Source organism: Hevea brasiliensis, chromosome 2 (genome assembly GCF_030052815.1).
Source record: "Hevea brasiliensis isolate MT/VB/25A 57/8 chromosome 2, ASM3005281v1, whole genome shotgun sequence".
NCBI lineage: Eukaryota > Viridiplantae > Streptophyta > Magnoliopsida > Malpighiales > Euphorbiaceae > Hevea > Hevea brasiliensis.
This window is the reverse complement of record NC_079494.1, coordinates 76,897,360-76,921,244: the sequence shown is the minus strand read 5'-3', so window position 1 is coordinate 76,921,244 and position 23,885 is coordinate 76,897,360. Positions and strand designations below refer to the sequence as shown.

The 23,885-nt window shown below is 29.9% G+C and overlaps 2 protein-coding genes across 2 annotated transcripts; one reads left to right on the top strand and one right to left on the bottom strand.

Annotated features, from left to right (window-relative positions):
• The first annotated feature begins 9,273 nt into the window (after positions 1-9,273).
• LOC110665142 (uncharacterized) lies at positions 9,274-15,579 on the top strand. The gene is made up of 8 exons (XM_021825149.2): positions 9,274-9,469; positions 9,557-9,619; positions 10,206-10,272; positions 10,525-10,625; positions 13,904-13,948; positions 14,041-14,361; positions 14,447-14,549; positions 15,272-15,579. The coding sequence occupies exons 1-8, from the start codon at positions 9,350-9,352 to the stop codon at positions 15,352-15,354; spliced, it is 903 nt and encodes a 300-aa protein (XP_021680841.2). The 5' UTR covers positions 9,274-9,349; the 3' UTR covers positions 15,355-15,579.
• A 1,444-nt stretch (positions 15,580-17,023) lies between these two features.
• Positions 17,024-17,532, bottom strand: LOC110665151 (protein RALF-like 32). The gene has a single exon (XM_021825160.2). It carries the CDS (start codon positions 17,396-17,398, stop codon positions 17,054-17,056), a length of 345 nt encoding a protein of 114 aa, XP_021680852.2. The 5' UTR covers positions 17,399-17,532; the 3' UTR covers positions 17,024-17,053.
• Between the last annotated feature and the right edge of the window lie 6,353 nt (positions 17,533-23,885).

The window sequence follows — 23,885 nt, the reverse complement described above, 5'->3', positions numbered from 1 at the left end:
CCCGGTGTTACCGAAAAATCGGGAATGCAACCCGAACAGGGGCATTATGGTCATTTGACATCTCGAATTGTCTTTTGACCTAAATTTCCATTAAAAATAAATAATATTACACTTAGAAAATGAAATGAAAAATTAATTTGGTGTTACCTAAAGAAAATAGCTAAAATCATGAGTTAAATGTGGAATAAGTGGGAAGTTAGCTTAAAATATGATTTAATTTTGCTAGTGGACCACTAAGAACATTAAAATGATTAATTATACTTATAAGTGGGTAGATTATTCCCACTCAAAGTTCATCTTCCTCACTTGGCTCAACATTGCCGAATTGAAGAACCTTGAAACCTCCATGGACGTTTTGTGTAAAGCTTGATCCATCCCCTCATTTCAAACTCAAATCACCTAGGGTACTTCATTAAACTTTGTCTACACATCACAAGGAAGATATTGATACCAAATTTGAGAAGTTTGGTAAGGGTTTAGCAAGTTACAATCAAAGGTAAGTTTACATTTTTTGAGAATTCCTTTGTTAAGTTTTGTGTGCATGTTATGGGTGTTGGTTTGGTGAAGGAAAATTTTGAGTTTGAAGAGTTATTGTTGTTTTCATTTTGGACAGCCATGAGTCACGTTTTTGATGAGATATTTGTCCATATAATTGATGAGAAATAATGTTGATCATGGTGATTTAGTAACCTAGTGAATTACTTCATGTTTATATGGTGATTTATGCACTTGGAAGGGAATTGGTAAGTTGGACGGCACTTTGATGTTGAAGAAGGGTTGAGGCAGCTTGGGAACACTTGAGTAAATGTATATATTGAAGGAAGTGTAGGCAGAATATTGACCTAGAAGGATTGATGATATGTATGTAGATTGATATTGTAAAGTGTATGTAAAATTTGTAATGGTTAGGTGTGTATGTAATGGTACTTAGAAATTGTAAATGTCAATTATATTTGGTGTGTTGAGGGTAATGGTAATCTGCCCAAAGTAATGTTAATGTAATGTAGAAAATGCTTTTGGTAATGTACCAAAACAGATTGGTAGGTAAGTAAACAAATTGCAAAGGTAAATGCGTGTTTGAAGTGGGGTGTGAAAGGCATATTGAGGGCAGTGTACATTTTAGCCTATAACCTTAAATGTGTAACCTCAATTGGTATGAGACCAATTTGAGGTGAAACTAGGCACAAAATGTGCCAACTTTCATTGAGAAACCATACCAAAATTCTGCTTGCAAGGTGACCTAAGAAAATGACCAATTCGGATTAGGTGCAATTAGGACTGAAAATGACCAATTGGGCAGCAGTGAGTATTTAGGCCATAACTCACTCAAACCAGGTCCAATTGACCTGAAATTTTAACCATGAATAGTTAAGATCCATACCTACAAGTCTTATGAAGACACCAAAGCCCAGAAATGACATAAGCAAGTCAAAAAGCTTGCACAAGTTCGGGTCCAAAAACTGGCCGAACCAGAGTTGACCAAATTGACCAAAAATTGACCTAATTGGTACCATTTGACCAGCAATAGTGTAATGACCATAACTTGGTCTACTTAACTCGGATTGACCTGAAATTTTGCCCCGCGTGCAATAAGACCTAGATCTACAAGTTTGTAGTTTTGACCGAAACCCGAAAACCGAGGGAACTAGATCGTCCGGCTAGGTCAAACCAGTGTCCCGGAATCCAACAATTTGCATTAAAATGCACTAAACAAGGAAATGACTTTGGTAAAACATACCAAACCTAAAACCCTATCGAATATGACATATTAATGACACTAAGACCTAAATTACCTAGAGCACATCGAGGGTCGGTATATTAGGTGACTTAGCAAATAAAGGTATTCAGTGAATTGTTTATCGAACATTATCGTTAGAGGTAAATTAATTTAGCACTGAAACACTTCAAATGGTGTTTCTCAGTTAACAAGGACTCAACAAAAGGGAAAGAAACACTGAGTCGGACCAGGAGACGATCATCGAGGTTTGTGCACAACAACTGTTTCTTTTGAATTATTTTCAATTGAAATAAATATTGACTATTTGTATATTATTGTTTTAAATTGTGGAAATGTGTTTGATGGACACTTATTGATTGAAAAATATTGTGAATGGTTTGAAACTGTGAAAAATTGTTTGAATGACATTGATGGATACTTATTGATTTAAAAGCATTGGAAATGGTTTGAAACCACAGCTATCATGTATATTGATTGTATTCCTCATTAGCTTGTCTAGTGGGATGAATTGAATTCCCTCTCTGGCTGAAGTGTTGAGGTGTGTGCCTGTTGAGGACGAATTGGATGAGTACTCATATTTTTGCTAGCTAGCCATGTTATTCCTCATTAGTCATTGACTTTTGGGACGAATTGAATACCTCATTAGCCATCGACTTTTGGGACGAATTGAACTATGGATCATGATTAAGCTGTGTGTGATTTATTGATGTTTATTGTGAGATTGTGAAATGGATTTAAACTCTCATTGACATATACTGTCTTTTGAATTCAAACATGACCTGACTTATGAAAATCTATTGTGATATTGAGAAATGGAGTTTAAATTCTTATTGACCTTTATTGTCTTAAATTTGACTATGGTTTTAAGTATCCACTATTTACATGATTTATGAATTGTGATTTAAATTGTATTTGGTTAATGTTGTGCACCACTGAGACATTGTCTCAGCGATAGCTTTTTATTGCTGTCGCAGGTAGAGAGACAGACAGGGCAGCAGACTAGGCTGCATATACATCCAGTGAGGATTACAGTATTATGAGTATACCAGTATTTTGCATTTTGTACTGTAATGTATGACACTGTATGTACATTTTGTTTTTGGTTTTGAGCAGTTGTAAATTCAAATTGTACCTTGAAGTTGTAAAATAATTATGAGCTGTTTTGACTTATAAAAGCTGTATTATATTTCCTTATCTCAGACTTTGAAAAATTTCTATGGAATTGAGTTGATAAATTGTTGTGTTGAGAAATATATTGGAGTTGAGATTTGGAACATTATTGAAGTGCTTTTTACAGGTTTTCTGAAGAACTGTTTTGTCCAAAATACAGATGGCACTCTGCCAAAATTTTTACAGAAATTCCAAATAAATCAAATGAGTTAGTTGTTTCACTTCAGTTCACCAAAGTTTTTAACACCTGTAAATAGTGCTCACCACGGTAAAAGAAGTAAGAAAAGTTTTTTTAAAATTCCTTGTAGTATATTTAATGGGTTATCAGTAGACGGAGTTGATAATTCATTAGGTATACTACGGGATCATGTTATGCCTTACAGAGGGGTAGGGTGTGACATTCTGAGTTTTAGTGTCTTCATAAGAATTGTAGCTCTATGTCTTATTGCACTCGGGGTAAAATTTCAGGTCATTCTAAGTCGTATAGACCAAGATATGGTCAATTCACTAAAGCTGGACAGATTGCACCTTTAGTGCAAAATTTGGTCAATTTGAGTTCTGGCAGTTTTGGTACCTGAACTTGTGCAAGCTATTTGACTTGGTTCTGGCCATTTCTGGGTTTTGGTGTCTTCATAAGAATTGTAGCTCTATGTCTTATTGCACTTGGCGCAAAATTTCAGGTCATTCTAAGTCGTATAGACAAAGATATGGTCATTTCACGAAAGCTGGACAGATTGCACCTTTAGTGTAAAATTTGATCAGTTTTAGTTCTGGCAGTTTTGGTACCTAAACTTGTGCAAGCTATTTGACTTGGTTCTGGCCATTTCTCGGTTTTGGTGTCTTCATAAGAATTGTAGCTCTATGTCTTATTGCACTCGGGGCAAAATTTCAGGTCATTCTAAGTTGTATAGACCAAGATATGGTCAATTTACTAAAACTGGACAGATTGCACCTTTAGTGCAAAATTTGGTCAATTTTAGGTCACGTTTGGTTCGGCAGTTTTTGTACCCAAACTTGTGCAGGCCATTTGACTTGGTTCTGGCCATTTCTGGGTTTTGGTGTCTTCATAAGAATTGTAGCTCTATATCTTATTGCACTCTGTGAAAAATTTCAGGTCATTCTGAGTTGTATAGACCAATATATGGTCAATTTACTAAAGCTAGACAGATTGCACCTTTAGTGCAAAATTTGGTCAATTTTAGTTCTGGCAGTTTTGGTACCTGAACTTGTGCAAGCTATTTGACTTGGTTCTGGCCATTTCTGGGTTTTGTTGTCTTCATAAGAATTGTAGCTCTATGTCTAAAATAACCATGGTAAAAATTTCAAGTCAATTGGACCTGTTTTGAGTGAGTTATGGTCATCCCAAGGACTACTGTTCATATGGTCAAAAATCTGGGTTGCAAGGTTGCTAATCCGGATTTGGTCATTTTTAAGATCAGTTTCTAGGCAGAATTTTGGCAATATTTCTACATAAAAGTTGGCCTATTTGGTGTCTAGTTTCACCCCCCATTGGCTTCATACCAATTGGGTTCATAGTTTGGCATTTATGGCCTAATTTAGGTACTACCTTCAATACACAACCTGCACAAAGCACATACACTTCCAATTTGATATTCCTTCTCCTCCTCATTACTTCAATATTCAATCAATAACACTTCCATATATATATTGTACACAATTCCAGCAACAATTTTGGGCAGAATATTCAAGTGCTTAATGCACACAATTCACCATTAAGTTCAACATTCACTTCCACCAAAATTCAACATATCTTAATGTCAATATTACACATACACTTCAACATAATCATACTTCAATATCACTTACACTTGCTGCCCACAATTTAACATTAGTATATTTCATTAATAACTACATGTTCACACACAAATTCATGGTTTAATAGGCTGCCAAATATGGCAGTTTGCCCAAAGCATTAAGGTTCCATTACACACCCTTAATTCAAGCACTACATGTACATACTTAGATTTTAACTTGCTACTTCCTATATTTAAGTTATTCAACCTTAGTTTCCATCCATTTGAGGTAAGAAAAACTCAACTACAATAAACTTTCATGGCTGTACAAAATTGAATATATCAATAACTCATCAAATCCTTCAAATTTCTTCACCATCCAACTCATCTCAATCTTAATACAAACTTTAATGAAGCAAGGGATGAAAAACTAGCACTAACCTTTTTTGAGCTTGACCAAAACTTCATCAAATCCTCTTCTTTTTGCTTCCATTATACTGACCATGATGTATAGACTAAGTTTAATGAAGGAACTTATGAAAATCAAGACTTGAAGATGGGTAGATGAAGGTTTGTATATGGGGCGGCCATGGATGAAGCTTGGAGAAATTTCAATTCGGCAAAGAAGAAGAATGAAGAAGAAGATGAATAGTGGAAAAATCTGTCCTAGTGGTCCTTATATACTCCACTAATGCCCCACTAATCACAATTTAAAATTAGATTAATTCAAGATTTCCTTTAATTGCAATTATGCCCTCCAATTCCCTTAAATTACATGTTATCTTGAATTTCATTTTTCATTAAATTTTCAAAATATAATACCACTTATTTTTTATGGACATTTAAGACAAAAGTAAACTCTAGGTGTCAATTAACCAAAATACCCCACTTCGGGTTATATTCTCGATTTTTCGGTAACACCGATTTTTGTCTGTTTCTCGATTTTTCATTTTTCTTTGTACTAATTTATAAATTTTTCTTTAATAATTCTAGTGTCAATTATATTTCAATAGACCTTTACTTACGTCCCGAAATTAAATTCTGAGGGTTCCCATGATCCACAGGGCCTGCAACGGCCTTCCCAGTCTGATCACCCATCATTGCGGTGCGGCTCGTTTAACTTAGCTTCATTTTCTCTCTTTCATTTGTCTTTGATTTTTCTTGCATTTTCTTCTTATTTATTTCATCATTATATGTCTGTTCATTATCACCGAAGTGTAGTTCCAAACATTCCGACTTTCCGGGACAGACATTAGCTGTCGGAACAGTAGAATGTACAGACTACGAAAATGAGGATGTTACAATATGCCTGCCCATTGGCCATTGTGCTTGATCTGATTTTTAACTTTATGCTTACCCGCTGGCCTTGCACCTAACATGACAGATGCATGCATGATAGACATACAGATGTCTAACTAGTATACTCTCGTGTATCCAGTCTTTATAGTCTGTTATAGGTTACTTGGGTACTGATATGAATTTAATAAGACTGAATATAGAATAAATGAGCAGAAAAAATCCTAATAAACTTAATTTCTCCCAAAGTTCAGTAAACATGTAAATGACTAAAAATTCATGAAATCTATATTTCTTATGAAACTATACAGGGAATAATTATCTTTAATTATTTAGTTATTTTTACTTTAATTTATGCACCCCTAAGCATTATGCTTAGCGCGTTGATTTTTTCATTGCGTAGTTACTAGAGACCAGCCGCAGCAACAGTAGTGCTCTGATAGAGAGTTTGATCAGATCTGGATTAAAGTTGGAGTCACCTCAGCTATACACTTGGTAGGGCCCATAGTTACATGTTTTGTACTTTATGTTCAATGTATATAAGTAAAAGATGTAATTCATTTTGGGACTGTAATATAAATTGTAAATTGTTGTATATGAATTTTATATGAATGAAATGAAAGGTATTTTACATGAATGAATGGTATGATATATGATATGAGCTGATGATGAAAAGACCAAATATGAAGATTTAGAATGGTATTGAAATTGTAGTATAATATGAGATTTTAACAGGTGAATAGTAAAACTTGCCAAACGCTAATAAAATGGAGGAGACTCTGATCAGGTCTCCATAAAAAAAAATTGTGATAAAAAAAAATTTTCACACATGGACAAATACGAATAAATGGAATTTAAATTAATTCGGTATAAGACAAGACAAAATAGGGTGCTCCGGCACCGAATGTGGCACGCCTTGCTCGGCTACACTGTAGACGGGTAAAGAGCGTCACATAACGGATTCTGCTTTCCCATTCCATGTTTGCTCAGAGGAATTGTTTGATTTAATTGAAGAGAAGAAAGAAAAGAAAGTGACACTAGCTAATGGGAATAATATGGAAATTGAAGGTATTAGAAGAGTAAAGATCAAGATACATGGTGATCATGTGAAATTATTAGATGAAGTAAGGTATGTTCTAAAATTCGAAGGGATCTTAATTTCCTTGGGTAAGTTGGATTCTTTAGGTTATGGGTGTTTAATTCATGGTGGAGTCATAAGAGTTAGCTGAGTTGCTCTTGTGATCGTAAAAGGTGAGAAGAATGGTGCACAGAATCTCTACAAATTGGAAGGAAGCACATTGATTGGAAGAATGCAAGTTAAAACAAGAGGCAATATCAATAATCAAGAGTGCAAGAAAGTATCTAAGAGAAAATTGACTTTTACAGAAATTGGGAATAGTAATTCCATTTGACTTGGAGGTGGAGATTGTCAGAGTCCAAGTATAATTGGAATTATAAAGTATAATTAATTTAAGAAGTTTAGTAAAATTTAAATTATAAAGTTTAATTAGAGTTTTAAAAAGACTAGTTTTTAGTAGTTTATATATATGTGTAGTTAATTGACCATTATATTGTATTATAGAGAGCTCACAAAATAGAAATGTGTATTAAATTCTGTGAGTTTTATTTGAATAATTTTGAGAGTGAAAAAAAAATAATAGTTGTAATTATTTTTTTCTTGATAGTGAATTTATTGATGGAGTAGACTTATGTCGAATTACGTTAAATTTTATATTTTTTATTTTATATAGATGCGATATTCACAACAATATATAGTGTCTAGTTTTAGCGAAAATGGCAAATTTTTTTTCACAAAAAACATGTTTTGTTGTAATCTTAGAAATTTGACTATTTTAACTAATATACATAAAATAAGAGAAATACGGTGTTTAAAAATAATGAATTTAATTTTAAAATATAGAAATTTATTAGTAAGTGTTGACAAATTTGTAGACTAAATGGTAATAACATTTTTCACCAAAATAAAACTTTTTTTTCCATGATTTAAGGAGGATTGTCCTCCAACCAAAGGGGCAAAATGTCGCTTCAACGACGCATAATTGTGGGACATTACTTAAGAGTAGGGATAAGCAATCCAATTAAGTAAAAAGTAAAATAAAATTGGAAATATTTCGGAAAAATACCCTTTCACATATCGATTGCTTTATATTAAAATGTGTTAAATCCAACCTAGCCTTTTACACAGTGACGGACACCATACTTAAATTTAGAGTAATCAATTACAGATTAAAATATTTTATATTTAAATTTAAAAGTTAATGACCAACAAAATATTTAAATTTAGATTATTTTAGTATGGTTTACTTGTAATTTTAATTTTTTTTTAAATTTTTTATTACTTAATGAAATTTAGAAAATGTAATTCACTAAGTTTTTTAATTTGATAGAAAAAAAAAGTAATTTTAAAGTTTTTAAAATAAACTTATTAAATTTTTTATTTAATTAAGTTAATAAAAAATGTAAATATTTTAAATTTTTGTGAATTTTTTTAGATAAAATATAAAAATCTATTAAAAATGTACTAACATTTAGTTTATTCTTAATTAAAAAAAATAAATTTTAGAGCTCTACCAGTCCCTTAATCCACTGTTGCTTTTTAATTTGAATTTCTAAATATATTAAAAACAAAATAATATATAAATTCATAATATTCTGTGTGCGTAGGTATACAAAATTTAAGAAATTATGAATCTCAACTATGGGCATATTTTGAAAAGTATGAAAATAAAAGCTTAATATAAATTAATTTTTTAATAGCACCTGACTTTTTTGGTTTATTTCATCTTTTGATTTTTTTTGTAATTTTTACAATTAACGAGTGTAATTTTCTTAAGTTAATAATGAATAATTAAATAAATTATCAAAATTTTTTTATTATAAAATAAAAATATATTATGTACTATATTTAATTATTTTTTATGAATAAATTTCAAAACTTATATAAATTAACTATAAAAATTAAAGAATATAATAAATAAAAATTCAAAATTCAAAAATATAATGAGTCAAAATAAAAGAATAATGCTGTATTTATTGTGAGGCTAAATTGAGTTGGACTAGATTATTTGTCCTTTTTTTTTAAATATATTAATTATAATTGAAATTAAAATTAAATTTAATATATTTTAATTATACATATTAAAATAATAAAATTATTTTTAATAAAAATTATTTTTAAATTATTTTTTAAAAAATTTTTTAAAAAATTTGTTTTTGTGAAACGTGGCGTAATCGGAGCATAAGCCCATAAACCAACAAACAAGGCGAGACGGCGACCAAAAACAGATTAACACTCCTCAGACCTCAATCTGCAGCTGCTAGAAAGCTGCGAGAAAGCTGCGAGGTCCAAAGAAAAAGTAAGCAAAGATTAATGGCCGGAAATTCAACGTTCAAATTATTTTCGACGTCGGGAGGTATAGGGTTTTTCGATTCTCCTTCTGAGGCTTCACTCCCTCCTCCGCCTCCTCCTGTCGAAGTACTTTCTTCTCAGGTATCATTTCCATTCTGTCCATTATGACGCAGCGATATATTGGTTTTATATTGGAACTTAATTGACTCATTTCAATGGTTAATCAAGGTTTCATCCACTTTGAAATGCTCTGTGGAGCCCGTAAACTTGGATGGTCTTACTTTGCTCAAGGTCAGTTTTGCTCTTTTCTCATGGTTTGTTGCCGAGAAAATGTTGGGAATAAGGGATTAAGGAAAAGAAAAGTAAAAATTTTTAGTACTCAGTGAGCTGAGAAGTTGTATTAGATTCCTTTGTTTTCTTATTTTTCCTTGGAAACCAAACTAACATTGGTTTTATTTACATTAATTTTCTTTATTGTCACAAAACTTGAACTTGGTGCAATTTGGTTGCTGAATTAGTTTTTTTTTTTTTAATAATAACCTAAGCTTGTGATTTTGTCAGCAACCCATCAAAATCTGTCACGGAACTTAATTTGGAACCAATACATGGAGAGAACTAAGTGTTTCTTCATTTTGTTCTTGATTGGGTGCATAACTGCTTTGAGATGTTAATTGTTATTTTTTTTTTCTTTCAGAATCAAGTGAACCTAATTGAAATGAAATTATACTTCCTTGATCAAATTGCAGACGAAGTTTTGTGATTACAATGACTATTAGTGCTACGTTCAGAGTCCATTAGTATTGTTTACCCATAAACTTTCCTATATATATCCTGATTGAAGTGAGATTTTCAAGTAATTTTTTAGTTTTTCTTTCAGGGACGGCTAAGTACCAAAGAGGTTTTTGGGTTGCCTAATTCTGATTTAGTACCTGGTGTCTATGAAGGTGTGAAAGAATTCTTTTCTTTGCCTTGATTTAATTTACTTCCCACAGCCTTCCATTTCTGTTTGAAATGAGTTTTATGAAGGTGTGATCTTTGCCTTTATTTAACTAACTCCCCCTTCCCACCCACCCCTCCTTTATCATAAGTCAGTTTTGGAGCAACGATTTATGCTTTGTTTTATGTATATATATATATATATATATATATATATATATATATATATATATATATATATATTTGTCTTTTAAATTTAGGGGGACTGAAGCTTTGGGAAGGTTCACTGGACCTTGTTAAAGCTCTCCGCTCAGAGGTTCAAAATGGGCATTTATCATTTACTGGAAAGCAAGTTTTAGAGGTGGGCACCTAATTTTCAGGTGATTTTGTAGTGCTCCACAGTGCTTCACACATTGATGCTTGAGATTGATAAGAATTTATTGGTGTTGACTACATTAGTTCTTGTTGATGAATATGTTCATATTCTGCTCCAATTAAAACTTTTTCAATTTTGTATTTTCTTCCTATAATTGTCTGTATCCCTTTGAGAAGCAGTTATTTTTATGCCTGTCCTTTTTATTGATGATTATGTATCAACCCATTAATCAAGAGACTTTCATTACAAAATTAGTTCAAAGCTTCATTTTGCTTTGAATATGAAACTCAAAGGCAAAGCTAGGCAATGCCATAGTGAGAGATGAGTGTTGCCACAAGTCATCATACTTACTGTCTTTTTCTCTTTAAGAATGTCATATAAAACTCAGATGTGATGATCCTTATCTAGATTTAGCAAAGAACATCATTGAAGAGCTTTAAGGGTAGGAACAATTAATGGAACAAATTCATCAGATATTTCCTTTTCCTTTTCAAATAAATCCTTGAAATGTAGGTTCAATGAGCATGATAGGATTTAATTCCAATTAGTTGCTTAAAAGGAATAGATCTTCATAAGTAAAGGAAACACTTAAGAGAATGAAAGTGGGTAAAGCTTGTGGACCCAATGGAATACCAATTGAAGTGTGGAAGTGTTTGAGATATTAGAGTGCCATGGTTAACTAGATTGTTTAATAAGATTCTAAACTCAAAGAAAATGCCTGATGAATGGAGGAGGAATATTTTAGCATCTAGTTTTAAAAATAAGGGAGACATACAGAGTTGTTCAAACTATAGGGGAATTAAACTCATGAGCCATACTATGATGTTGTGGGAGAGAGTTGTGGAACATCGACTACGTCATGATACTTCTATTTCTCCCAATCAATTTGGCTTCATGTTCGGTCGTTCAACCATGGAAGCAATCTTTCTCATTAGAAACTTGATGGAGAGATATAGAAATAGGAAGAAAGATCTACATATGATTTTTATCGATTTGAAAAAGGTTTATGATAGTGTTCCAAGAGATATCTTATGGAGAGTGATAGAATAAAAGAGGGTATCTATTAGGTACATATAAGTGTTGAAAGATATGTATAAAGGAGCAACTGCTATTGTGCGCACAATGGGAGGGGACACAAGAGATTTTTCTGCAAGTAAACACTTAAAATATCTCGGCTCAATCCTGCAAGTAGATGGGGGATGTGAGGTGTTAGTCGTAGGATTAAAGCCGGATAGTTGAAGTGGAGACATACCACGGGAGATTTATGCGATCGCAAGATTTCTAATAAGTTGAAAATAAATTTTACCGTACAGCCATACGACTGGCCATATTATATGGTAATGAGTGTTGAGTAATGAAGGAGCCTTATGTGTCTAAGATGAGAGTTGCGGAGATGAGAATGTTAAGGTGGATGAGTAGCCATACTAGACTAGATAAAGTCCGTAATGAGAGTACTAGAGAAAAGGTAGAAGTGGTGCCAATTGAGGATAAGTTGAGAGAAGGGAGATTGAGGTGGTTTGGTCATGTGAAACGTAGATATACGGAGGCTCCAGTTAGACAAGTAGAGCACATTGGGTTAGAGGATAGAATGAAAAGAAGAGCTAAACCTAAACTGACTTGGAGGAGAGTAATACAACATGACCTAGAAGCATTACACATTTCCGAGAATGTAACCCAAAATCATTTAGAGTGGAGAAAGAGAATCCATTTAGTCAACCCCAATAAATTTTTGGGATAAAGGTTTAATTGAGTTGAATTGAGTAATTGCTTAAAAATGTGATTACTTTGTGAAAGCTGGCTTTAGATGAGTATTTATGACACTGGGAATATTGCAGTAGTTCTTCTAAATAGGATTCCATGTAAATATTAGTGTTCTCTGTCAAGTCATCAGTATATGTTCTGTGTCTAACAACTATGGCCAGTGTTATAAAATGAAAGGTGAGGCATAGTGCAGCACAGCCTAAGATCCTATGCCAGGTCCAATAAGGCATGAACATTGCCTAGGTGAGTCCTAGCTAGAATCTAGGTGTATCAGGAAATAGATTTATTCTTGGCACTTGTTTCGTTTATTTTCTTGTCCCTTGTTAATGTCACTTCTAACTCATGGATTTGAGGAGAAATGCAAGAAAGCATTAGATAGCAATCAGAAAAATTAGGTTTAATTCGGGCAAAATGAATCCAACTTTTATGAATGCAAGGAGAAAAAAGCAGACTATGAATCTAACCATATGGACATCAACCAGTTGTCTTTAAATCAAAGAGCTAGATGATTTGGAGGAAATATGTGGGCGTTACAAATCCAATAATTTAGATGTGGTGGATGATGAAGGTAAAACATTTTAGGATCGTGTGCCGGAAACCTAAGTAGATTTAATCAGGTCTTAATTGGTGGCCATTATGTATCGTAATGGCTGATAATGAGAATAATTGTGTATCAATTCAATTTTGGCTATATCTGTACTTCTTTTCCCAATGCCATAAGTACCAGCATGTTTTTGCTAGTATAGCTTGATACAGGTTGGCTATTAAGAAGAATGGACATTCCTGTATTTAGCTTAAAAAAGTATTTCTTTTAATTTTTTATTTGGACCATCAACCGTTGTCAATTTATATATCAGCAGTTGTAGAAAAGAATTATCCATTTCATACTAAATTGAAGAAATAAATTTAAAAATTAATTTCTTGAATTCTTGGTTTAAACTCTTCTATTTATAATTCAAGCTGAATAGTCAATTTCAAATATTATTGTCATACTGCTATCAAAGAGAAAAATTATTGCAAGTTTTTTGCTTGGTAATATCTACTTCGATTAGGACTAGAAAATTATCTTTTCTCAATAAGTAGTTATTTTAAATGTTAAGCTTATGATAATTATATATTTAATTAAATGTTTGTTATACTATGAATTTGAGTTTTTAGGTTACTTAAGAAAATCACACTGGCAATGGAGTTGATAACATACTAAACAAGTGAGATTATATAAATCCATACAATTAAAAACTTATAAAGACAGTAGATTATGAATTCCATTGATTTTAGAAGCCCAGGGCAAACGTAGCGTGACATTGCAGCCATAGGGAGGATAATCTATTGTTTATTATGATAATTGCAACTGTAAACTGGCCTTGTTAATTTCCAAAATTGTTGTCTATTGTGATAGTTGATCAAATGATGACTGCAAGTATGATAAATATGTGCTAAGACAGATGTCTTTTGTCTCTCCTGCTTTCAATTTTTATTCCTGATTTTGTGATGGTTTTCAGCTTGGATGTGGTCATGGACTTCCAGGGATCTTTGCATGCCTAGAGGTAATTTTTATATCCTTGACTTTGACTTTTGTAGTATCAGGTAAGGGATCTTGGAATATATCTTTCTTGAGCTTCTTGTTTTCTCGCATTAGGGTGCAGCTGTCGTACATTTTCAGGATTTCAATGCAGAAGTTCTGCGATCTCTCACCATTCCCAATGTGGATGTCAATCTTTCAAAAGAATTTCCTTGCACTGCATCGGATGAGAAAAATTCTGATTCTGGTGTGGAACTACGTTTCTTTGCTGGTGACTGGGCTCAAATCCATCAGTGTCTTCCTCACATACATGATAATGAAAAAGATCTGAACTGTTGCTCAGAGGAGTGTCCAGTTTCCAGTTATGATATCATTTTAATGGCAGAGACGATATATTCAATCTCTGCTCAACAAAGTCTCTATGAACTTATAAAGAAGGTCTTGCTTTATCAAGTTATTTTATACTATGTTATTTTCCATTACAAACTTACAGTTCCTAAGTTCCAAAAATTTTCTTCTGCAGTGTGTTCGCGGTCCTTATGGAGTGGTATATATGGCAGCAAAAAAGTATTATTTTGGAGTTGGTGGGGGAACACGGCAATTCCTATCTATGGTGGAGAAAGATGGTGAGCCAGTCAGTTTTTCTTTCTTTTGGTCTTGATTTGATGCTTGCATATGCTTATCTGCCTTAGATTGGCAGGGGGAAGGGGGTAGTAAAAACTTGCAATATTTTATATTTATGCATGTAAGCATGATCTCCTTCTAAGCTGTTTTGTGTACCTCCTCTACATATTGTTGCTCAGGGAAAATAAATACTGATATGCAGGTGATATATAACCTAAGACCTCAGACCCAAAATAAGAATTTAATTCCAAAAACTCCCCAAGCCTCTAGAGGCTAAAACCTTATAGAGGGAAATAAAAAATAGAAATTTGCTAAATAGTCCTACCAAAACATAAAATTCCAAAAAACTTTTTTATAAAAATTTAACATTACTTGTTAAATTTCCTACTACTGAAAGAAGCATAATAATTGTTAAGATGCCCTTCTTTCCAAGATGGATTTGGATCACGACTAAGACTACGGCTACGCCTGTAGGGAGGAACGTATATAGAACGTGAAGACTTGTGAATGTGACCTGTTATGTGTTCTTCCTGATGCTTCTCGTGCACATGATTTGTTATGTATCATAACTCTGAATTTGTGGAAGTATATGGGACGTGTTTCGGTGTTCTCGTCCGGGCATGCTACTAATAGAGAATTTTTTTTTTTTTTTTTAAGAAAGAACTTTTTGGCATAACTATTAAGAGAATGGTATTGATAGGATTACCTTTCTTTCTTGGTGCAGGAGTTATGGATGCAAGTCTGGTTGCTGAAGTTGTGGATGGTTCTTCTAATGTTCGAGAGGTATGGAAGCTATCAGTGAAGTAGATCCAAAATTTTGTTTGTTTTACATCAAATCCTATCGTTATCTTGTGTAGATTTGGTTACTAGACCTCTAAACTTAGGATCAAATTCAAAAGATGTAACCTATATTTCCTCAATATGCTCATATTTGCCAGTCTCTTTTGGCCTTTTTGTCATCTGTTCTCTCAAACTTTTCTTTATTTTTTTGGTACATCAAATAATCATCAAGGATATAGTTTGTTTTCCATATATTGCAACGTATTCACAGTAATTTTTTTTAGCTGTTTGTAGTATATAATTTTTACTTGCCTATAAATGTTAATGTCATATTAATTCAAGTGTTATTTATAATTTTCTGATTTCTCTTTAATGATTAAATATAAACAATTTCATTGCATATTAAATTTATATATATATTTATTAGAGAAAGATCAATTCTTATTAAAGGAAAAATCAGATCATTTAGTTTTTGAAATCAACTGCTGTAGAGCTTCAAAAGCTGACAAATCAAATTTTAAAATTTGGCTTAACCATTTTTTTTCAACTTTTAATCACAAAGTAGTTGGCTAAAAATTTCTACGACCTGATGAGATTTTATACGGAAAAATTAAATCTAAAAGTTTTTTATTTAATTAATAAATAAAGTGTTCAAGATTTAAATCTTTTAATACGAAATACTCTAATATCATATTAAGAATTACTCAAACTCAAAATCTTATTTTATAAGTGAAATTATAAAAATATAACATATTTGATTTTATATATATATATATATATATATATATATATATATATATATATATATATATATATTCATCAATTTAAGTCGTCTTAAAAATCATCTGTTGTAGATTTGAAGTACCCATTAAAAAAAAAAAGTTCATTTCAAATTCTTCCCTAATAAATTATTAGTCATAGTTATTTAAAGGTTGGAATTATATACCTTATAATTAAAAGATGAATATAAGTGAATGAATTATAATATTGACTTACTATTTTAATAAGTAAAACACTCAACTATTTATATAAGTCTAGATTAAAAATAAATTAATACATAATTTATTTAATAATTTTTTCAAATTTAATATGGTATCAAAAAAAGAAAATTAATATTACATTAGAGCCTGATTTGAATTGTTAATTTTAATAGCTCATAAAAATATATAATTAATTTTATATTAGATTAAATATTAATTAATTATTAAATGATATTCATATGGTTGCATTTGAAGAAGTGAGAGTGTTGTGATTAAAATTAAAAGGTGAAGGGAATGAGTTGCAACGTCAACTTCAAATTCTGCCAGGTTTTGGTCCATCGCCAAGAGCAGAAGGCCCACAACATTAACTGCAAGGGGTATTCCACTCGAGGGGACCTCATTTCCTCTAGTATTGTTATATTTCTTTTTAATAGCGACTTTTGCATTATTTAACCTAAGATTTCACCATTTTGATTGCTCATTTTTATTCACTAACAAGGGTTTAAATTCTTATATCATATTACACTATTTTCTTTTACGCTTTCTTAGTTGAATTATAAAGTCTAATTAATCCTGAAATTCTAATTAAAAATTCCTAAAAAATACTAAACCATAAAATTTTGGATTAACTCATGAGATGGTGATTCAATATATTAACATTCAATTGTCAAAATACAGAAAAAAAGAAAAGAAAATTATAAGCAGATGAAATTAAATTAAAAAAAAAAACAGCTTAATTAGATTCATCAAGAATCAGACCTACAACGGTAGTACTTAGAACAACCACGAGTTTCAGGATTGGAAGAGGGAGGCAAACAACTGCTGCTATAAGACTGGCCACTAGCACCACCATTACAAACTGGTTCATCTCGCTTCAGTGCACCAGGTGATATATATTTCTTCTGTTCAAGAATCCTTCTGCTGATTTCCGATTCCATCAACAACTCGTAATCTTCACTGCACTCTACTATTGAACCATTGCATCTGAAAGAAGAAGAAGATGATGAAACCGTGTTGTTGCTCAGATATAAGAATAAGGTCATGATTATTACGAGGAAGGAGAAGAGGAAAATGGAGTACTTCTGCTCCATTTTTTTTGTTACTGTGTGGTCGATTTTCTCCTTTCTGGTTTGCTTCAATCACTTTATAGAGGAGTGGAATGGGAGTTTTTGGATGCTTAATGGAAAGTGAAGATCTCAGTGGATGCCGCACTATGGAGATGCAGAGGGGCCGCACTTCACCAACCTAGAAATGATGAGTACTGGCTAGTGATATATTTATTTATTTAATATTTAATTTTTTTATTATAAATTGTAATTTTTTAATAATTATCTGTGTTTATTTATTTTTTTTATAAAAAATAATTCCATTAATTAGAAATCCAACGGAGATATGAAGTATAAGTCATCATATGTTCATATTTTTGTATAAGTAAATTTAATTACATATCAAAAAATAAAAATATCCTGATTTGAAGGGTTCATGGCATGGATTAGAGGTTGTGTATTTTGTCATCATTCTCTTGTTTTTTTTTTCTTACTCAATATGCCATGTCTTCAATCAGGTGTTTAGAAGTGTATAATTCCAGCTACGGTTTGGAATTTGTTTAGGAATCGAAACCACACTAAATTTTTATATAATTTTGATTTGATTTTTTATTATTTTAATATAATTTTTAATTTTTCGATTTCAATTTGATTCAGTATGGTATAATTATTTCTATAAAAAGTCATTTTTAATTAGCATTTAAATTTTAAAATACATAATATATAATATAATATATCCTTTAACTATTTATAAATCATATATTCTTTAATTACAAGGTGTGTGTATATATAATTTAGGATTAAATATATTATATAATATAGTAGTATAAATATATACTCCTTTTAGTTATTTATTAATTATGTAATATTTAACTATAAGGTAAAAATATAATTCTATATATATATTGAAAGAATGTAATACATTAAAAAAATAATAGAAAAAAAATAAATATAAATTTGGTTTTTGGTTTGATTTTGATTTGATTTTTAATAAAGAACAATAACTGAATTAAAATATCAAAACAAGTTCAATTCGGTTTGGTTTGATATGATTTTTCGATTGGTTTGAGACCCATTGATAAAACATTTAATTTGGCCAAATGGTTGGTGGCATTCTCCATTTAGTGGTGATTTGTGATCATTGTTAGATTTCATGGTTTCTCTACGAGTCTTACCATATGATGGTCAAATATGAATTTTTTACTAAAGAAATGACCTTGTGCTTTCTTTCATAGTTATTAAACTCGGACCAAACCGGTTGATTGAATTGGTGAACTGGTGAATTGGCCCTCAAATCAATTCGAGTTTGTAATTGAACAAGCAAAAAAAGTAATCAGGCTGACCTGACGATTGAATAGGTGAACTAGTGTTACTTGGTTGATCCGGCCAGTTCAATTACCCAATAAAATCTTTTTTTTTTTATAGTGTTGATATAGAGAATTAAACTCAAAACCTCATAAAAAAGTCATTAAAATAAAAATTAATTTAGCTAACTTGGTTGTTATTTCTTTTTGTTTTAATATATTTATTTTTTTAACGTATACTTAATATTTCATATATATTAAAAAGAAAATTACACATTATATTACTTACTACTTTTATATAAATTTAAGAATGCTATTAAAATTTATTAAATATAATTTAATAAATGTTAAAGCTTTATTTTAAATAATAAAAATTTAATTAGTTATATTTATTTATTTATATATTTTAGATGTTATATTTAATTAATTTATATATATTTAATTAATTTTTAATGACTCATTAATTAAACCATTAATTCAAGTTGAACCATGAATCCATTCACCCGTCCCTTCGCCGAGTCAATCTCCGGGTCGGGTTTAATAACACTATTTTTTTTTTGTCCAACAAATAAAATAACTCAGAAAAAAAAATTCTCAATTCGTGGAACAACTCCATAAGAAGACAAACTACAATAAATTTTCACTTGCAAAAAGATGCAAATGCATTCAAGATAAAGATTTTTGCTCAAAATCATTCTAAAGGGATGCAAATATGAGAGATATTAAAAAAAATTTAAAAATTAAGAAAAGCAAATAAAATAAAATTAGTACATCTGTGTTAATTAGGGGTAATTGAAAAAAAATATTTGTGTTTATTCATTATACAAATAGTTGTGTTTACTTATTTATTAATATAATAATTAAGGGTAATTAAAAATTTATTGAATTTAGAATTTTTTATTTCTAATAAGAAGTTTTAATTTTAAGTTAATTTTTTTTTCAATTCTATTATTTACAGCTATTTTAGTTATATTGCTGAAGGTTAACCCGATTATCTATATCAATTTATCACATCTTAAGAGTTCATTGATGGTGTTACGCGCTCAATAGAGTAAAACTTTTGTCCAATAAACTGTTTTAAGTTTGGATCCCTTTTCCATCGATATCATATATTCATCCAATTGATTTAAAAGAAGAGTAAATTATTATTTAATTCATATATTTTAATGAAATTAATTATTTAATATTATTTATTAAAAAATATGTTATTTAATCCTTATATTTTAATTTCTTTAAACTGTTTAGTTACTTTATCAAGTAATACTGATCAAATTAATATTTAATACATTTATTTTAATTAAATTAATTTGTTAGTTCATATATTTTGGAAAAAAAAAACATTAGTTAGTTCCTATAATTTGACTCCGTTAACTATTAAGTCTCATAATTATTTTTTATATCTAAATTACGTTAATTCTCTTCTTCTTATTTCTCTCTTATCCTCTCTTATTTATCTCTCTCCATGTTTCTTCTCTTTTACACTCACACTTTCTCTCCTTTATTCTCTCTTTGCTTTTATTTGTTGATAAAAATGATATAAATTATCTACACTAAAAAGTTAATTAGTTTCATTAAATTTCTAATAATCAAAGAAAATTATTTCCTAGTAAAGAAAATATAAAAATGATAACCAAGGAATTAAAAATTGAAAATAAATATAAATTCAAATTTAATCTTTACATAGTAAAATTTCTATTTTTATCCAAGAATAATTTTTTCAAAATATTATATTTTTAAAAATATATTAGTTTCATTAAAATAAAAGAGACTAAAAAATTAGTATTTTTCAAAATACAGGGATTAACTAATTAATTCCCTTAAAAATAGAGGAACTAAATAGTAATTTAAATAGCATGAACAATGGAAAATTTGATGGAAGACTAAATAGTTTAACAGAAATAAAATATAGGAACTAAATAGTATATTTTTCAAAATAATGAATTAAGTAGTTAGTTTCGTTAAAATACAGAGATTAAATAATAAATTTTTGTTAAAAACATTTATAGTTTATTTTTTTATATACATAAGAAGCTCTGATTGGAATTTAAACGTGAGACTTTACAGTATTAGAGATGACTTTATTGCTAGTAACAGATGCAACATTTTAGGCATAGAGGGCTAACATCAGATACAAATACTTAAATCTAGAGCCAACCACGGACATGACAATTAAAATTAAGTGCCTTTTGATGTGTTTATTTGTAATTTAAATCTTGTTAAAATTTATATTTTATTAATTAAAAAAAATTTAGAAAATTCAATCCACTAATTTTTATTTTAGTTGGACTAATATAATGAAAAAAGTAGTACCACTAAACTAAAACTAATCTGTAAAAAGCTTTACTACTTTCATCATTACTGAAAATGAAAAAAAAAAAACTCAACTAATTTGATAATAAATTGAAAACATTCAATATTTAAACAATTAATTGTTAAAATTATAATATTTTAATAAAATTTAATAAATCACTTAAATTCAAGATTTTTTTGCAGTTAAGCCCAACAATTATTAATCCAATCTAGTGTGTCATTTAATGTCTATTCCTAGAGATTTACTTTAATTTAACTCACTTTAATTTATTTTCTATTTAAATTCTTTTTTAAATTTACAAGAACATCAGTTTAAATAAAGTTATATCATAAATAATTTTGCAAATAATTATAATTGATTTTTGCAACTGAATGAAATCAGTTAATATTTAGCAATTAATTTTATAATCGATTTATAATTTTGATTTTTTAATAAAATAATTAATTTTTAAAAATTTAATCAGTTGTGAAATCAATTTCTATTAGTAACTGATTTATAATAGTTGCTAATCGATATTAGAAAAACCTTAAATATACGATTAGCAATTCTCTAGTATTGGCAACTAATTTTAAAATCTGTTTCTAGTTGATTAAGAAATTAATTACTAAATTAAAGAGTTATTTTAATTGAGTAAAAAATTTAGCAACTAATATATAATTGGTTACAAAAATTGATTGTTATTAAAAACTACTTAAGTTGATTATAAAAATCGATGTCTAATAACAATATAAAAAAATCAGTTGTAAATTTGAAACCTTTTAAGAAAAGGCTCTAAATTTACCAATCAATTCGTTAATCGATTGCTAATAATAATTAATTTTTGTAACTGATTGTAAATTAATTGCTAAAATCGGTTATTAATTTGCTTATATAAAACTACTACTCTTTTTTTTTCCAATACTCTTTTTCTTTTTCTCTCTTTATTCTCTTTTCTTTCATTTTCTTTATCATTTTTTTTCTCATTTATTTTATTTATCATTTTTTCATTCTTAATATATTTTCTTCATCATTTTTTTCTTTTATCTATTTTTTTATTCATCATATTTTTCTTTCTTATCTATTTTTTTTATCATCTTTTTCTTTCTCATTTTCTTTTTCATCATCTTTTTATTTCTCATCTATTTTCTTCTTAATCTTCTTTGTCTTTCTCATCTAATTTCTTTTTCATCTTCTTTTTTTTTCTTATCTTTTTTATTTAATTTGTTTTTATTATAATTTTGTTTCATATATTTTTGGTAGTAAATTATTTGTAGTGCTAATTTTTAGTACTAATTAATTTTTCTTAATTTTTTGTTATAATATATATATATATATATAAAATTTTTTTTTACTAATTTGTCTTATAAATATATTTTTATATTAATTTTGTAGAGCTAATTTTTCTAATAAATTATTATTTTAGTAATTTTTAGAATAAATTCCATTATTAAAATATTATTTTAGTAATTTTAGAAGAATTTATTGATGAGAATTCTATTTGTTATTTGAAAATTTAATTTTTTTAAATGATGATTGCTAATAACTGATTTACAAAACGGTTGCAAAATTGCTAAACTAAAGGCATAGATTTTTTTGCAATCGATTATGTATCGGTTGCTAATTTTTAATTAAAATTAATTTGATTATTTTAGCAATCGATTTGGTTTTCGGTTGCTTTGCAACCAATTTATCAGTCGGTTGCTAATCAATTTAGTAATAAGCTTTATTGCAATTGACTAAATAGGTTGCTAATCGAATTAGCAACCGATTTTAATGGAATAGCAATCGATTTGATTGGTCGCTAATCTTTTTTTTTTTTTTTTTTTTTTTTTTTTTTGTAGTGACCACTAATATTGTGATAAAGATTGACTATACTACTATAATGTATTCGAATAATTTGGGGTTTAAGTTGTGTCCCTTTATTGATGGGTTTTTATGTGTGTTTGTAAGTGATTTATTTTTTTTTTTTGGAGAAGAATACTCTACAAGTTGCATACACTTTCTTTATCAGGAGATCTATATTTGGAGGTAATTTGATAGGGTATTCATAAAAGGATTATCAAGTTGAAGAGTAAAGCACATAGTCTGCCTATTGGTCAACCAACATGCTTTATTAATACTATTAAATATTCTAAATTTTTTATATTATTTTATATATAAATATTTAATTATATTTATACAAAAATATAATATGTTGATTTGTATTTTACTTTTATATTCTACTTTCAAACTCCGCCTAAGTAGTTTGCGCTTAGCCGGTCCCAAGCCCGGATAAAGGAGGAGGGTTGCGGTAGGTGACAACCAGCGTAAAAATTTCGTCACACCCTATGATATGGATTCAAATGATATAAACGTTGCGGCGTCCTCTACTAACGACGCGCTACATCGGAGCCCGGGTGTAGTGATAAATATGCAAGGGTGTAGGGCGTTCACCGAAAGCGACGCGCCATGCCGGCGCCCGGGTGTGGTGTTAAGTGAGCAAGGGTTCCCACATCATGGACGGGTGTGGGTAAAGAAGTTAGTCCATAAGACAGCTAATAGAACAAATAGTGGAACAGAACACAAGATAGACATAGAAAATAATAGAAGATATCATAGAAGGAGACCAATTAGGAAGGAGCAGGATAGGAGGAGGATCAGGGTTGGTACTTGGAATGTTGGATCACTTACAGGAAAATTAATGGAGCTTGTGGATACCTTGGAAAGGAGAAGGGTGAATATTGCTTGCATTCAGAAGACTAAATGGGTAGGAGAGAAAAGTAAGGAAGTGGGTAATTCAGGGTATAAAATGTGGTTTACCTAAAAGGAGAGAAACAAGAACGGAGTGGGCATAATCATAGACAGGACATTGAAAGACGCAGAGTAATGTGTGAAAAGAGTAGGAGATAGAATTATACTAGTAAAGCTAGTACTAGACGGAGAAACAATAAATATAGTT

Bases quoted from the DNA above. Each gene is read 5' to 3' on its own strand.
- LOC110665142 (XM_021825149.2), top strand. From the start codon at position 9,350: ATGGCCGGAAATTCAACGTTCAAATTATTTTCGACGTCGGGAGGTATA. The intron at 9,470-9,556 runs GTATCATTTCCA...TGGTTAATCAAG, and splicing joins TCGAAGTACTTTCTTCTCAG to GTTTCATCCACTTTGAAATG. The intron at 14,362-14,446 runs GTCTTGCTTTAT...TTTCTTCTGCAG, and splicing joins TCTATGAACTTATAAAGAAG to TGTGTTCGCGGTCCTTATGG.
- LOC110665151 (XM_021825160.2), bottom strand. From the start codon at position 17,398: ATGGAGCAGAAGTACTCCATTTTCCTCTTCTCCTTCCTCGTAATAATC.